This window comes from Sus scrofa, chromosome 9 (genome assembly GCF_000003025.6).
Source record: "Sus scrofa isolate TJ Tabasco breed Duroc chromosome 9, Sscrofa11.1, whole genome shotgun sequence".
Classification (NCBI taxonomy): domain Eukaryota; kingdom Metazoa; phylum Chordata; class Mammalia; order Artiodactyla; family Suidae; genus Sus; species Sus scrofa.
The window spans coordinates 129,283,530-129,298,660 of record NC_010451.4 but is presented as its reverse complement, the minus strand read 5'-3'; the positions used below and the strand labels follow the sequence as shown (position 1 = coordinate 129,298,660).

General features: G+C 49.5%; 1 protein-coding gene and 1 long non-coding RNA gene across 4 annotated transcripts in view; both read left to right on the top strand.

Annotated features, from left to right (window-relative positions):
* The window catches only part of SMYD2 (SET and MYND domain containing 2), a 52,703-nt gene that overhangs the window by 17,566 nt on the left and 20,006 nt on the right, over positions 1-15,131 (top strand). The window contains exons 1-4 of one of the 3 annotated variants that reach the window (XM_021101981.1): positions 2,227-2,274; positions 2,707-2,760; positions 12,499-12,609; positions 15,027-15,087. In XM_021101981.1, coding sequence (XP_020957640.1) covers positions 12,514-12,609; positions 15,027-15,087 — 157 coding nt within the window. In that variant the 5' untranslated portion in view covers positions 2,227-2,274; positions 2,707-2,760; positions 12,499-12,513. 3 annotated transcript variants of the gene reach the window in all.
* LOC110255528 lies at positions 5,236-12,309 on the top strand. Its single transcript, XR_002335973.1, has 2 exons — positions 5,236-9,753; positions 11,426-12,309. It is a non-coding gene; the product is annotated as an uncharacterized LOC110255528 (long non-coding RNA).

Below are 15,131 nucleotides of genomic sequence, written 5' to 3'. Positions count from 1 at the left end.
CCCAATTGCTTTTTCTCTTCCCTGAGGTGCTACCTTGAGGCTGAAAATAAACCTTGGTTCAGTATTAGCTTTACTGCTGGCACATGTGCAAGAAGAGTTCTCTATTTAATCCTTGCTTTTTTGGGTGTGGTATAGGGCTCATCAAGACATTTTTGTGATAATTTCCTAATCTTTTTTGTCAGGGGTCCTTAATTCTGGTTTCAGAGGCTCTTCACTGGTCCATGTGTAGACTTAAGGGGCTCATGACCCTTGAGATTACACAGAATTTTCTGTGGTTGCTCGGGATCTGGGCAGACGATGGGTGGTTGGAGAGAGTTGGTAGCTTCAGTGAAATTCTGAGTTACGTGGTTCTCCCCCTGCAAACCCTGCGTTAGCAAGTGGCTGTCTTGGGGGGGCTGTTGTAATGGTGGTGCCTCCCCTTCCCTTGTCCCGTTCCAAAGGCACTTCTTTTTGGAGAGAATTTTCGAAGTTCCCTCCTTGGCTTTGCCCGTCTCTGTCTTCCATCCCCTTGGCATTTCTTCGCGGTCGGTGCACTTCACGCTTGCCCACCAGTCACTTCACAGTTGTTGCTGGGCGCATCATCCGTCCTTTCCCCCTTAGCATAAAACGCAGGAGAGCAGGGACCGTGCCTCTCGCCCAGATGCACCCTCCGAGGGGATTTCAGGCCAGAGACTCCACTCAGCCAAATTAGTGGGTTCCTTTTTGAACCACGGAGATGTGCAAACTTGGAATATTTATTTATACCTCAACTGCAAGATGCGTTTTTCTCCCACACATTCTTCAGTCTGCTTCTTGGAATCCAAGTGCTGTCATGAAAACTGCAAGGCCGTCTGTTTTGTTCCAACAGTAGCATTCTTGGAACATTTTCCTGATTCCGTGGGAGGAGTGTGGTGACTGCCACTCGCTGACAAAGAGCAGAGGCGGACGCTGCAGCGTGATCGTGTGTATGTCATAAGACAGCAGCTCCCCGGGTGCACTGCAGAAGACGGGGGTTGGGCATGACGGGGCACCGCTGCAGTGCTGGGGGCAGCCCTGGCAGCAGCGGGCATGCCCTTCACGGCATCAGCATTTCTCTAAGTCAGCAGACTGGCTTCGGCACGGTGGGTGAGAATCCGCTTTGCAGAGAGTGCTCTGATTGAATCATGGGGTTCTCCCCCCAACCTCAAAAATTTGTTTTAGGAGTTCTGTCATCGGTGGTTTATTTCACTGGCTTCACAGTTTTTGGAAAAACTCGGGTTGGTCAACCAGTGCACCAACACCTAACAGTTTGGCAACAGCGATATCCGTGGGCTCTGTGGCAGTGAACGGGGAGGACTGAGGGAATTGTGACGAGGCAGAAGAATCGCTCAGTAGTACACGGGCGAGGTGGAGATGTGTTCCAGTCAGATCCAGTAATAGTTTATTCAAGAATCTGTTCCCACTTGCTGAGTTGCATTTTTTTCCTTTTTCTTCTCTCTTTCAAAAATTAAAGTGTAGCTGGTTTACGTTGTGTTAGTTTTTAGGTATACAGCCAAGTGATTCAGTTATACAGATGCATCTGTAACTAGTCTTTTTTGGGTTCTTGTCCCTCATGGATTATTATAAGCTCTTAACTACGGTTCCCTGGACTATGCAGAAGGTCCTTGTTGTGGGCTGCACTGTGTTCAAACGTAGCCTTCCAGATCTCATTAGCATTACTGATGTGCTCCATGCTCTCTTCGGCATCACTGGCATCTCTAAATCCTAGAGGCTGTCACTCACATTGCGTTTTCACTGAAGTAGGTGGACCTTCATCCTCCGTCTTTACAGGCTCCAGCTTCCAGGATGACTTTGTTTATTTCTGTCCCTTTTTAGCAGGTGAGAAAATCAGGACATAAGAGCCTTTGGCTCACCCCCGACGAATGAATAATAGCACAGGTGACGTTCACAGCTGTAGTGTCCCAGGCCAGGCTGATGAGTCAAAGGGTATGTCATTGGTCTCTTTGGAAAGTGCCCTTCACCCTGTCGGGGTTGGTAAATGTTAGCACGTGTACCTTTGCCTCACTCACTACTCAAGGGTTGAATCTGGTCAAACTCTCCTTTGGGAAAATGCCACTTATCAGTGGGAGAGCAAGGTAAGGTGACTCTTGGCTCTGCTTTCAGACCAGATGGCTGTTGCTATTGCATGATAAAATTGTGCAGCTTCACGTTTCTCTGCCTCTCGCCACTACAGTGCCCTTTCTGTTTTTAAGGAAAGAAGGATTGTCCAAATGTGGAAGATGCAAGCAGGCATTTTACTGCAATGTGGAGTGTCAGGTAGGTGTTGGGCCACCTGGCAGGGAGGGCCTCGTTTCCTCTGAAGATCGAGAGACCCCAGGGGCCTTCTCTTCCTTGTCAGGGCGTCCCCGTGCCCTCCTGCAGCCAGGGCTGGAAACCCTCGTTGTGGCGTAGGATGAGGCTGGATCCCCTGTCTGCTGGCCTGGAACCGACGGGCAACCAGGGACGGGCAGTATCATTTCGGGGCCACCTATGGGATCAGAAATGAGGCACTGGTGAAGTGGGAAAGACCCAAAGAGAGCCATGTTGGGTACCAGCAGGTGTATGGCCAAGGTCGATGGTCTGCCCTCCAGGCTGCCAGCAACAGATGGAACATGCAGAGATGACCAATGGAAAGTGTTTAAATGCTGTCCTTAAAGCATTTTAATCTTTGCTCTCGCTGGTCTTTATATGTATATATTCCTCTTGCAGGGCACATGTCACCCTCAGGCTGTTCTAACCCAGTCTGATTCCAGCTAGACTTAGGTGAGCCCCTGGCGCAGCTCGTGTATAGCCAGAGGGTGGGGGAGGCTTCCCTGAACTTGGACCTGGAGACCTAGGGGTGGTGCCTCAGCAGCGGTTGGGGCTGAACGCGTTGGGGAGGCGGGATGCATATAAGCCACAGGCCAGCTGGCTTGAGGGATACGTCTCAGGGGAGTCCTGTAACCCCGGGATGGGAAGCTCAGGGGGAGTGTGAGGGGCTCTTGGTGGACCCATTGAGGGTCAAGGAGTGGAATTTCCCACCTTTTCTATTTGACTATGTAGGTCTACAAAATGTTCCTGGTATTTTACAGAAAATGCGTTCCATGTTCCAACAATTCGGTTTTTTGTTTTTTGTTTTTTGTTTTTTTTGTCTTCTTAGTGCCACACCTGTAGCAGATAGAAGTTTCCAGGCTAGGAGTCGAAATGGAGCTGTAGCTGCCAGCCTCCACCACAGCTCATGGCAACACCAGATCCTTAACCCACGGAGCAAGGCCAGGGATTGAACCTGCATCCTCATGGACACTAGTCACATTCGTTTCTGATGAGCCGCAACGGGAACTCCCCATATTCCAACAATTTGAATTTGGGGGAATAGGATCGTCAATCTCTGTATACCCTGCCCAGTCTATTTTAATTTTTATTTTATTTTTAAGTTTTGACCATGCCCCTGGCATGTGGAATTTCCTGGGGATAGAACCACCCATTACCACAGCAGTGACAGTGCTAAATCCTTAGCTGCTAGGCCACCAGGGAACTCCAGTCTATTTTAAAAAGGAAAACCTGCTAACACTCCTTAGAAATGCTCATGCCATTAAATGGTGGCTCTAAGTGACAGGGTTTGTCCGTATCTGCACCTCTTATTTGCTGTTCTTCCCAGACCTGATGTTCTTCCCGCCCCAGCCGGGGTCCACCTCTCATTACCCAGGTTTCATTGTTTCCTGTCTTCTTTCTGTGCATCTGGTCTCGGGGCGTTGTTACCAGTGGGAGAGGTGGCTAAGCTCCAGTGTCTCATCTGACCACTGGGGCTCCTGTCACAGGCACCCCTGGCCAGTAGGAAGCATAGGCCGAGCCATTGGCATGGGAACAGCCGCCGTAGCTTTGCAGGCCACGTGCATGTCCACCACCCTGTGTCTCCACGGCAGGCTTCCCGAGGCTGTCAGCCTGTGGGGCAGCGAGGATGGCGATGGGCTTGTCCTTCAGGGAGTGTGGCTGCTTTTGCTTTTTTAGGGCCTCACTTGCAGCATGTGGAGGCTCCTATGCTAGGAGTTGAAGCTGCCGGCCTATGCCACAGCCACGGCAGCTCAGGATCTGAGCTGTGACTGTGACCTACCTTGCAGCTCATAGCAACACCAGATCCACTGAGTGGGGCCAGGGATCGAACCCACGTCCTCATGGATACTAGTCGGATTTGTTACCACTGAGCCACAAAGGGAACTCTGGCTGCTTTTGAAGAAGAGGATCATACTTTGCTCCTGTCGATCGTGGGTAGAGAATTCCGTGGCTAGGTTGCTGTGCAATTTAAGAGAGCAGTGAGCCCTGGGAATGGCATGATTTGGTTCCAGGCCTGATAAGTTAGCTGTTTCTATGTTTAAGTTAAACCCTTCTCGAAAAAGTAACTCATTATGTTCTGGTTCTTTAAAGAGGCAAACTAGTAAATGTCATGGGGTCAGAGTATTATATTATAACCCAGAAGACTGAGGACATAGCCCAGCTCTGCATCTGACGAGCTCTTCAATTCAGAGGAAATCGCAGTCTCGGTTTCTTTAAATGTCAACGAGGACAGTGGTTCTATCGTGATGCCTTGTAAGGACCAAATGATGTGATGGATATGTGACAGTTCTATACTATCCGTGATGCTAGGCGCAGGTGTGAGGGCTTACAAATAATATCAGTACAGCAATTGAGGCTGCACTGAAGCTTAGCTTTATGCAGAGAATAAAGCACACAGCATACTTTATTGAAGGTTTGTTTTTCACCTCAGAGAATAGATGGATTCTAAGAACTTGAGCTCCCCAGTGGTGTGCGCTGAGTCATGCTTGTTATGGGTGAGTCTTAATTCTCGGAATTGTAAACTCTGCATACTCTAGAACATGGGAATCAGTGAGATGCCGAGCTGCCCCTGGGTCTCCGAGTGTGCTACTGAGCTGTCTTCCAAGTGGCACTGTTTTGAGGAGTCATGGTCCAGGTTGGGGTCTCAGGGTGGCCATTGTGGGTCTCTTGCTGTTAGGACCTAGTCTCCCAGATTTGCAGACTCACAGTGATGGGTGCTGTGCCTTGGGAGGTTCACAGTTACCAAGGACATCAACCTGCGCGAACAGAATGCCCCCCCCCCTTTTGGTCTTTTTGCCATTTCTTGGGCCGCTCCCGTGGCATATGGAGGTTCCCAGGCTAGGGGTCGAATCGGAGCTGTAGCCGCCGACCTACGCCAGAGCCACAGCAATGCGGGATCCAAGACGTGTCTGCAGCCTACACCACAGCTCATGGCAACACCGGATCCTCAACCCTCTGAGCAAGGCCAGGGATCAAACCCACACCTCATGGTTCCTAGTCTATTCGTTAACCACTGAACCACGACGGGAACTCCCAGAATGCCCCTTCATTACTGCTTTACATCAAGCAGCTCGACAGCCTATACATTCTCCTCCTGTAGACGAATTGCACAGGTCCGATCATAATGAGATGGCTTGTAGCAGGGAACCCCGGGATGGGGGGTCTGCTTCTGGAATCCTAAGTCACGTAAAAGGTCTGGGCCAAGCTTGCCGTGTCCAGCCTTGTGATGAGCAGTCTTCCCTGCCCCCCACCCAGTTCGTGGGCCAGGGCACCTTCGGTCCTAGAGAGTGCTTCTGCAGGTCAGTTATTTTATGCTCTGTAAAGTGTCTCGGACCAAAGTCTCCTTCTCGAGGACAAGTGATACCACAGTTCCTGAAGCCACTCACTTCTGGAGGTGAGGCTGGATGTGACCTGTAAGTTTCATTTTTGTTTCATCCGTCTCCTCTGTTGAAGGCGGAGGCTCATCACCATTGAGGTTTTTCACCCTTTAGCACCGAAGAACTTAACAAGTGCAGGGCATTGTTTGATAATAAGGCAGAAGGGTCATAAAGTTTTAGTCAAAGTATGTGCCTAGAAATAACTGGCTGTACCAGGGCTTCCGTCTTAAAATCCTCAGGGAGGAACCTGGCATTTGCTCCACGTAAAAATGTATTCAGGAGTGTCCCTGTTGTGATGCAACGGGATTGGCACGGTGTCTGCAGCACCAGGATGCAGCTTCGAGCCTCAGCCCAGCACAGCGGATCAAAGGATCTGGCATTGCTGAAGCTGCAACTTGCGTCTGATCCTTGGCCTGGGAACTCCATTTGCCATGGACTCGCCAAAAATGAAAAAAATAACGTGTTCAGGGGTTCACCCGAGGGAGTGCTTGGATGGGAGCAAGGTGGAAGCTGTGTTACAGGATGAAACGTGGCACAAGTGAGCGCAGCGGTGAGACGGGGAAGGTGATTGAGCGATTCTCTGCCTGAGACACGGCCCTCAGCCGCTGGTCCTTAGCTGGGCCTCCTTTAAAGGCAGACCCCTCCCGCCGGGAGTCCCCAGGGGGCCACCAGTACCACACAGCAGATGGGGGCGGGGGCTGGAAAGGAGGTCACCCATCGATAAGAAAACGGCACCCACGGAGGTCGGGTAACCCACCCACGGTCACACAGCCGCAGACGGCCGGCGGTGGCCTTTGCCCCTTTTCCAGCACCGTGCTAGGGGGCCTGAGGACCCTCTAGGAGAAGTGGCCTTTCGTGGAGGTGAAAGGGAAGACCCCTGCTAGTGCTCTTGTCTTTCCAGAAACCTCTGCAAGAGCCTAAGGCCTGCATTCCTCCCTGGGTTGTCCTTCCACGGAACACAGCATCTCGGGAGATCCTCGGCTCTCTGTGGGTCCTCGCGAGCCCTCCTCTCTGATTGCAGGGCTTTAGGGTCATGCTTTATGTTATAAAATTTGGCTCTGTCTTGTCCCCTTTCCTCTCCTGTTGGCTTCCTTGACTCAGTGGGATCCTGCCAGAGGAAAGATTTTAATTGATGATGCATGAAAAGGTAATGAGAGGAAATATAAAAGAAAGAAGAATTCCTTTTTAGTTAGGCTTGGTGTGTCACCTGCGAGTTTTAATGAACTATATTTATTTTTATAAACATGCCTGGGAAGCTAAGTGTATTAGTCACCCACTTAGACTTTTTCATTAAATCGTGACACGTTTGAAGAGGAAGAGTGGGTTTTTTTTTGTTTTTTTTGTTTTTCAAGTTATTTCATAGGGGAAGCATTGTGGAGTCGAACTTTCTGGAGTATTATTTCCCAACATCAAGAAATAGAAGAAGATGATATGTTTTATGAATGGAGGCGATGGGACTAGGAGTGTGCTTTTGAAAGTGGGAAGGAGCCTATCCTGATGGAGATTTTCCAAAGCACGTGTGAGGAGCATGTGATCAAAGACTCGAGAATATTCTTGACTTTCATCATTGATTAGAAAGTAACCGAAGTGTACAGGATGTCTAAGAAATCCTCCCGTGGCCAGTTGTCGTTTGGGTGATGAGTGAATGGGACCAGAGTCGTAGGTTTAGTCCCGGGTAAGTTCACTTTGCTCTCTTATCGCAGACACAGGAAGCACCTTCCACAGAGCCACTCTTTTTTCTGCGTGTTTAACATGACCCCTAGGAAAAGGTGTATAAGAATAAATGAGTGCATCCCATCCCTCTTTTACAGAAACAGGAAACAAAGCAGATGTGCCTGGGATGGGGACAGTTTCCGCAGTGTCCGTCATCTTTGTGTAAGGGGGTCACTGAGCCCCGATTTCCTTTTGCCCTCTTCCTCTCGCAGAGAAGGGTCGTGGAGAGCAGAAATCTGTGCCATTTTCTTACCGTTGCACATTTGAAGAAATCACCAAGGCATACTGCTCCACAGTTCAGAAAATCACACAGCATGTGTAAAAGTGGACCTGGTCTGGGTTGAAAGCTCAGAGCAAGAGAAACACCAAATGCAAGAGTCCGAACAGGGGACTTCACAACAACAGTCCCGTCTCTTTATGCAGGGAGACAATGTATCATTTGCTCAGCAGAAAACTGGATGACACAACAGTCACTCTTTTCTTCCAGTGCTGGAAATGCAGGTGCACCATGAGGCCATTTTGCGGCTCTTTCTCCCTCTTTAGGTGTGTTTGTCCATGCAGAGAAAGGAGAGTCATGCAGAACCATTATTACATGGGCTGAAAGTGAACCAGAACTTTAAAAAGGTACCAGAAGTTCCCTTATCTTACTGCTGCATGGATTTTATTCTTTAAATTTATTGCACAAATAATCCATGCTCAGTCAAAGTACAGACTGAAAGAAGAACAGAAAGAGTATCCATAATTTATAAATTTATCCTTCCAGAGAAAATCACTGGTAATGCTTTGGCATATGTCCTTTTGAATCTTTCCTGTGCATTTATTTGTGTATTACTTTCCTGGAAAATGGGATCCATCTGAGGTTTACATTAAATTTTTAAAGGTTGCAATCAGGGAAGGAATAACAGCTTGAATTTGAAGAACACTAGTAGAAAAAGTTTGAGGAAATGGGAGAAAACATTTTTAAAAGCGTATAGTTATAGAACCATTCTGTGTATAGTGGAACTGCCAATACTAAAAAACAAAGCACAAAGCAAAAAAAAAAAACCGCTATTCATGGTAACCCTTATTCCTATCTGTTAGGTTAGCTTAATTTTTTTTTGGTTTCAGTTTTGTCCAATCTGATTGTTTATAATTTCTTCTAGGCAAAATTGGGGCAAATTGCCCCTGCCAGGTTCTCTAAGGTGTGTGGACCATGTCTGTGACAGAGGAAGTGCATCAGGCTGTGCTCAAACCCAGCTGACACTTCTACTGCAGGCTCCTCTCCCCTCAACTTTTGTTGTTGTTGTTGTTGCTGTTGAAGAATGAAAGTCGAAGAATTCCCTGAGGGCTCCGCGGATTAAGGATCTGGCTTTGTCACTCCAGTGGCTTGGGTCACTGCTTTGGCATGGCTTCGATCCCTGGCCCAGGAATTTCCACAGGCCGCAGACCTGGCCAAAAAAAAAGAGAAAGAAAAAGAATTAAAGGCGAGTAGTGCCTTGTGGTACATCTCTGTCGTTTCCACCTTCTGACAGCAGGTGAAAACTTCTTACCTGGTTAAGTCACCCTCGATGGAGCTTATGTGATTCTGCACTTCTTGAACTTAGCCGGTTCTCTGACCTCCCTGCTCTGTGTGTGACTGTATCACATCCTAGATGCCCTTGCTTTGACCTTGGGTTCTGATGTAGTCATAAACTACTTGAAGTCAGAGATGCCATCTCCCATGTCTGTCTCGGGGTCCGTTGCAGGCTCAGTGAAGGAATGAAGGAAGCAGTAAATGAGCAGTCACCGGCGTTTGTTGAGAGCGCACTGTGTGCCAGGCACTGGTCTGAGTGCTTCTTGGGGTTCTCTCATTTATTGGAGCCTCAGGACGGCCCTTTGTGGTTGCCCAAATGCCTCGTTATGCCTTCTGAAGGTCCTGTGTTTGTGGGCAGTCTTGAAGCTTTGTGTCTGATTATCACTGCTGGAAGGTGTAAAATCATAGACTTAGACTTCTGGACCTGCTAAGTAACTCAAGGATCATGTTATTGACAGCCAAGGATGCAGATGCAGAGGGATTAAGAGGCCTGCCTGGCGTCACATAGCTGCTCCGCTGCAGAGGGCGGGTGAAGAATGCAGGTTTCCCCGAGCCCCAGACCAGTGTCCTCTTACTTGACAGCTCTCTGCTCTGCCCCCAGAGCCTGTCCTGTGGTTAGGTCCCCTTCCCTTCGAGGACGTTAGCATCAGTGCATGTCAACATTGGGTGTTACTTATATTCACATTAAGTCACTGTTAATTCTAGGAATAAATCGTAATAATGCATTAATCATATTAAGAAATGTTAAGCGTTCCCATTGTGGCTCAGCAGTAATGAATCCGACTAGTATCCTTTAAGACTCAGGTTCGATCCCTGGCCTCGCTCAGTGGGTTAAGGATCCAGCGTTGCCCTGAGCTGTGGAGTAGCCGTGCCAGACACGGCTCAGATCTGGCATTGCTGTGGTTCTAGGGAAAGCTGGCAGCTGCAGCTCTGATTCGACCTCTAGCCTGGGAACTTCCATATGCCACATGTGCAGCCCTATAAAGCCATAAAAAAAGAAGAAGAAAAAGAAAGGAAGGAAAGTTAACATTAAACTTTACTCCCAGATCTCATTGTCAAACACCAAAGACACTACCTACGGTTCAGAAAACAGCATCATCAAGGCCCTGCAAAGGCCTTTTCTTAGCATTCCTGGGGTCACAGTGGAGATGTGTTCTTTTTGTCACCTGTATCCAGCTGTCCCCAGCTGGTGGACCTCACCTCCCTTGGACATCCCAAGGCCAGAAGCTCTCTTTGTCTTTCCCTTTTTGCTTTGCATTTGGGGAGGGAGCTTGTTTGTCTGATGGGAGCAGGACCCACCTGTTCCTGCCTTGTTGCCTTATCACTGTGCTCTCATTTTAGGCTTTGGCTAAAAACAGATCTCACTTCTCCCCTGTGCATATCTTGTCATTTCTTTCTCTTCCTGCTCTTAGTTCTGGTCAGCACAGTGTTACTTAACTCAGCAGAACATCTTGGCATGGAACTTGAGCCAAGGGTCTGTGCTCCGGACTCTGCATCGCATCGCTGACTAACGTGTGTCCTCCCTTCTTGGAGTGGGGGCAGGCGGACAGAGACAGCTTCACTCATTTAGCGACTTTATTGGCTGCCTAGTCAATGCCAGGCACTGTTCTAGGTTCTGGGGTCACGGGCATCCTCAAAACAGACTGTTAAGCCCCTTTATTTCAGCAGGGGCGGGGCCAACATGGGCAACCAAAAAGCTGATTAGTGTGTCGTATGCCGGGTGGTAGAGGTGCTAAGAAGAAACATACAGCAAGGAAGGGGGCTGACGGGGACGTGCTGCTTTGACGGCACCTCACGGCAGGTATCTTGAGAAGGCAACGTGTGAGCCCAGACATGGAGACGGGCGGGAGGGAACGAGGCGAGGGTCTGGGGGACGAGGCGTCTGGCCAGGAAATGCAGCAAGTGCAAGAGGTCTCGAGGTAGGAGCAAGCTCGGTCTGTCCAGGGAGCAGCAAGGAGACCTCTCAGCCATGTGTGGACTGGGGCAGGGGCTCGAGGTAGGGGTGATGAGCTCAGAGTGGCGGAGGGGACTCCTGCCACGTGTGGCCTCGTGGGTCATCTCTAAGACTCTGCTTTTTGTGCTGGGCTGAGAAGGCTCTGAGCTGGGTCTTGCAGAATTGATCACTCTGGCTGCTCAGGGGCATAGCCCTTGGGGAGCAGGCACAGGAGCAGGTGTCTGGGTACAAGGAGAGGGGGCAGCCACGGGAAGCGGGTGTCAGGTCAGCCACAGAGTAGAAAGGTAGGGGGTGAGAAGGGATCAGATGCTGATGTGTTCTTTTTTTTTTTAATATTTGTTTACTTATTTATTTATTTTAGGGCCGCACCTGCAGCATATGGAGGTTCCCAGGCTAGGCTGGGGTCAAATCAGAGTTGTAGCTGCTGGTCTATGCCACAGCAATGCCAGATCTGAGCCACGTCTGTGACTGACACTGAAACTCACGGCAACGCTGGATCCTTAACCCACTGAGCGAGGCCAGGGATCCAACCTGCGTCCTCATGGATGCTAGTCAGATTGGTTTCCACTGAGCCACACTGGAAACTCCAGTGCTGACATGTTCTGAAGGCAGACAGGATGGATTCACGGGAGAGGTGACTGTGGAGTGTGAGGGAGAGGAAGGAGCCCAGGAGGACTTGGCGGGGGCCGGGATCTGGCCTGAGCATCTGGAAGAACAGACGGGCCATTTTGTGAGGCAGGAAAGGCAGAAGGAAGAACTCCGCGGTACCCAGGTCCACCAGGGCAAAGAATGTGTGCCACTGAGTCCGCTCCTGGCGGCCTCTCAGCCCTCCCACCACACCTGGTTTTCATCAGAGCTCATACTGTCCAGCCAGGTCCCAGTCACCTCGTGCTAACCTGTCACCAGCATCAGCATCATCCTTTACGCCCCAGCCCTCAGGGCCTTCTTCCCTGGCCTCCACGGCACCCCGTGTGCTTCTCCTCCCTCAGCCTGGGGCAGAAAACATCAAGGCAGCCGATAGAAAGGAGTCCAGCTTTCCTCTTTTATCAAAATGTCTCTAGGAAGTCTGCATTCCTAAATACTCCCAAGAGTTGCCCTGGGCAGGCTCTGAGGGCCCTTGCCAAAGCCCTTTTGTGTTTCATTTGTATCGCCTGTGAAGGGCACTAGGCCACCTCTCAGTTATTTACCCCGATGCGAGAACAGAGCCAGAACAGAACCGTAGGGAGCAGAGCCACATCCGTGGCCCGTACCCAAGTCGCTCGCCCTATGACTCGACAGCATCCGCAGATAATGGAAAGGTGTATGTGTTGTTAGGAATAATGAGGGGATGCGAGATACCAGATGCCCGGTGGAACACCACAGAGGAGATTTCCTCTTGCCAACAGTCTTGCCAGGCCCGGGTCAAGGTGATACCACCACGTCTGTCTTAAAGGATGTTTTCAGCTCTAGCTTTTGTGAGCATCACCGTGTCTTCCAAAAGGAAACATATTTCACCTGACCTTGATGAAGAGGACTTACTGTATCCTCTCTTCTTGAACTTGATTGCTCTGTGTGTGTGTGTGTGTAACATGTATATATATTTTTAACTTTCCCAGAAAGAAGACTGGCCCATGCACAAGCTGGAATGTTCTCCCATGGTTGTTTTCGGGGAAAACTGGAATCCCTCAGAGACTGTAAGGCTGACGGCAAGAATTCTGGCCAAACAGGTGAGGAACTGGGATCTTGTTCAAGTGGGTTTTATTTTATTTTTTCTTAAAGGTCAGAAGGATGAGCACGTGACCCCTGGTGGTCATCTCTCACCAAGCGTTTGGGGACCCCCATTTCCCATCTCATCCGTTCGGACAGGGGCGCGAACGACCCTGCAGGCGTCATCAGCTGGTTTGTTTGCCCTGTGCAGCGAGGATGTCGCTTATCCCAGGCCAGGAACAGAGACACAACAACGAAATTCTGGGCTTGTAGTTTTTCTATTTTTGATGCTTTTTTGGGAAAAAGTACATAGGTTTTCTATTTTTTATGAAAAATACATATTTTTAAATGAAAACTACCGTGTGAAAACGGAACAGTAAATTTGAGTGACCTAGGGACCCAGGCTGGCCGTGGATGCTTTGGGATGTGCCCTCTTTTCCTCCTGACACACAGTGCGTGCCCCCGCCCCCCGTCCTGTGCGGTGCCCTGTTCCTCTCTGTGTCCTTTACCTGCCCTGGCTCAGCAGGCGGGGAGTGGGGTGGAGGGACAAGCATGGCATACGCGAGGAGAAGGAGAAGGAAGAGTACATACGAGACAAGGCCCGTGGAGAGGAGGGGAGGGCGGGGACCCTGAGAGCCATCGACCGTTCCCTCCAGAGAAGAAGCCAGGGCCGGCCAGCCTTTCCCCTCGTTCGGTCAGTCCTTACCGACTGCATGCTCGTAGATGCCAGATCAGCACAGGACCACACTGCAAGGAGGGGAGGAAAAGCCCTATAGGACGTGTCCCTGTGACCTGGTGAAACAGGCTGCCCGGGCTGCCAGCTAGCGATAAGCTGGTGGCAGGGCCTCTGTGCTGGAAATCTTTTAAAGCTGAAATTTCATTTTCCTCATCTTGATCGCTTCCTCCACCCCACCTCCCTCCGTTAAAATTCTCTATTTCTTAAAAAAAAAAAAAAAAAAATCTAAACCAGGTGCCATAGTTGCGATTAGCTCAGATCTGTCCCTGGACTGAGTTAGGAGCCTCAGCATCGTAAACAGAAGGCGGACATTTCCGACCTCTGAGATCATCGTTCCGTTCTGTTCGGCTCGGGTCAGGTGCTTGCTGAAATGCCACTTCACCAGCTCCGGGTAACCGAAGGCATTCAAGGCTTGCCTGTAGGGCAAGACCGAAACATCAGAATTGCTTTCCCTGGAGGAGGTTAGCTTTTGGAGCCTTAGTAACAATTTAAATATATGCCGAGTCCTTGGACGGAAGGAAAGGGTAGGAGGAAACGGGTGAGGTGGCACATAGGCCATCAGATTCCATCTGTAAGATCTCGGGAGGACCAGTCTGCTGGTTCTCTCTTACCCCTACCACCTGACATGATTCAAAGAGCTGTGGTGAAGAATTCAGAAGAAACTGGTGCCCTTGCCTGAATGAAGAGTTTCCCCAGGCAAAATGACTGACAGATCTTAGAGAAACGGATCCTGTGAATGGGAGATTTCTGCTCCCAAACAAGAACTCTTGAGGTGTTTCGGCACCAGGAGGGTTGTCTGAATGCTCTGATGAGTTTATACCAGTTTCATTCAACTTCTATTGTAATTACTACTACTACGAACAGTCTATTAAATGAAAAGTTACCTGGCCATCTTTTGATCTCTCTAGGACTTGATGATTAAAAAAAAACCAGACCGTTTGCATGCTAGTTGCTTGCAAAGGATTCAGGGAGACCAGCTACCCAACTACCAAGGGGAAGTGTAACATGTTCACTAGGGAGGGGCGCGTGCCTGGCTGGACCACCTGTATCCCCAAATTGAATAGCCGGATTACAAAGACACGGCCTTGGGCCAGCTCTTGAGCTCTGCGTTTGAACTCTTGTCAACACCAAGTTTATTCATGTCCTCAAAGCCTGGCGGGTTTACTATTGTCAGCTCCTCTTGGGGTGTCTAGAACAAAGCCGGCAACACGTTTCAAGTGAATCTGGGCTCACGGATACCACCGAAGGTGTTCTTTTTGAAACCCCAGAATTTGAGATCATTTTCGCCTATGCTTAAAGAAAGTGTGAAATGGATGGGGGTTTGATTTTGTTCCTTTTTAGAAGGAGAACTAATAAATGGGATGGCTTAGCTGTAGATGCAGCCCTTTTAAGTCAGGGTCCGAAAAGTTGTTTCCTAGCCACTGTTCTTCCCTGTAACAAGCATTTTTGAGCCTACTGTGTGCATAGCATTATCTGGGTGTCAGGAATGAGGCAGGTGCTTCTAAACGCTTTTCAAAAGAGTCTTGGATCCGGAAGGTGGGCACACCCTCTCAGAGCCCCAGTGGCAGACTCCTTGGCCAGCTGTCTTTACTTTGTTGAGAATTGTTGCTTTTTCCCTTGTGTCAGCGTGAAAGTGAGAGCACTGCTTTTTGCACCAGTTGTTGAAATCTGTGTCTGTGTGATTTCTTCCCCACTTACTAGAAAATCCACCCGGAGAGAACCCCTTCCGAGAAGTTGTTGGCCGTGAAGGAGTTTGAATCACGTAAGTCTTTCTGTGTCTGGGTGAGGTGCTACCCTGGCCACACG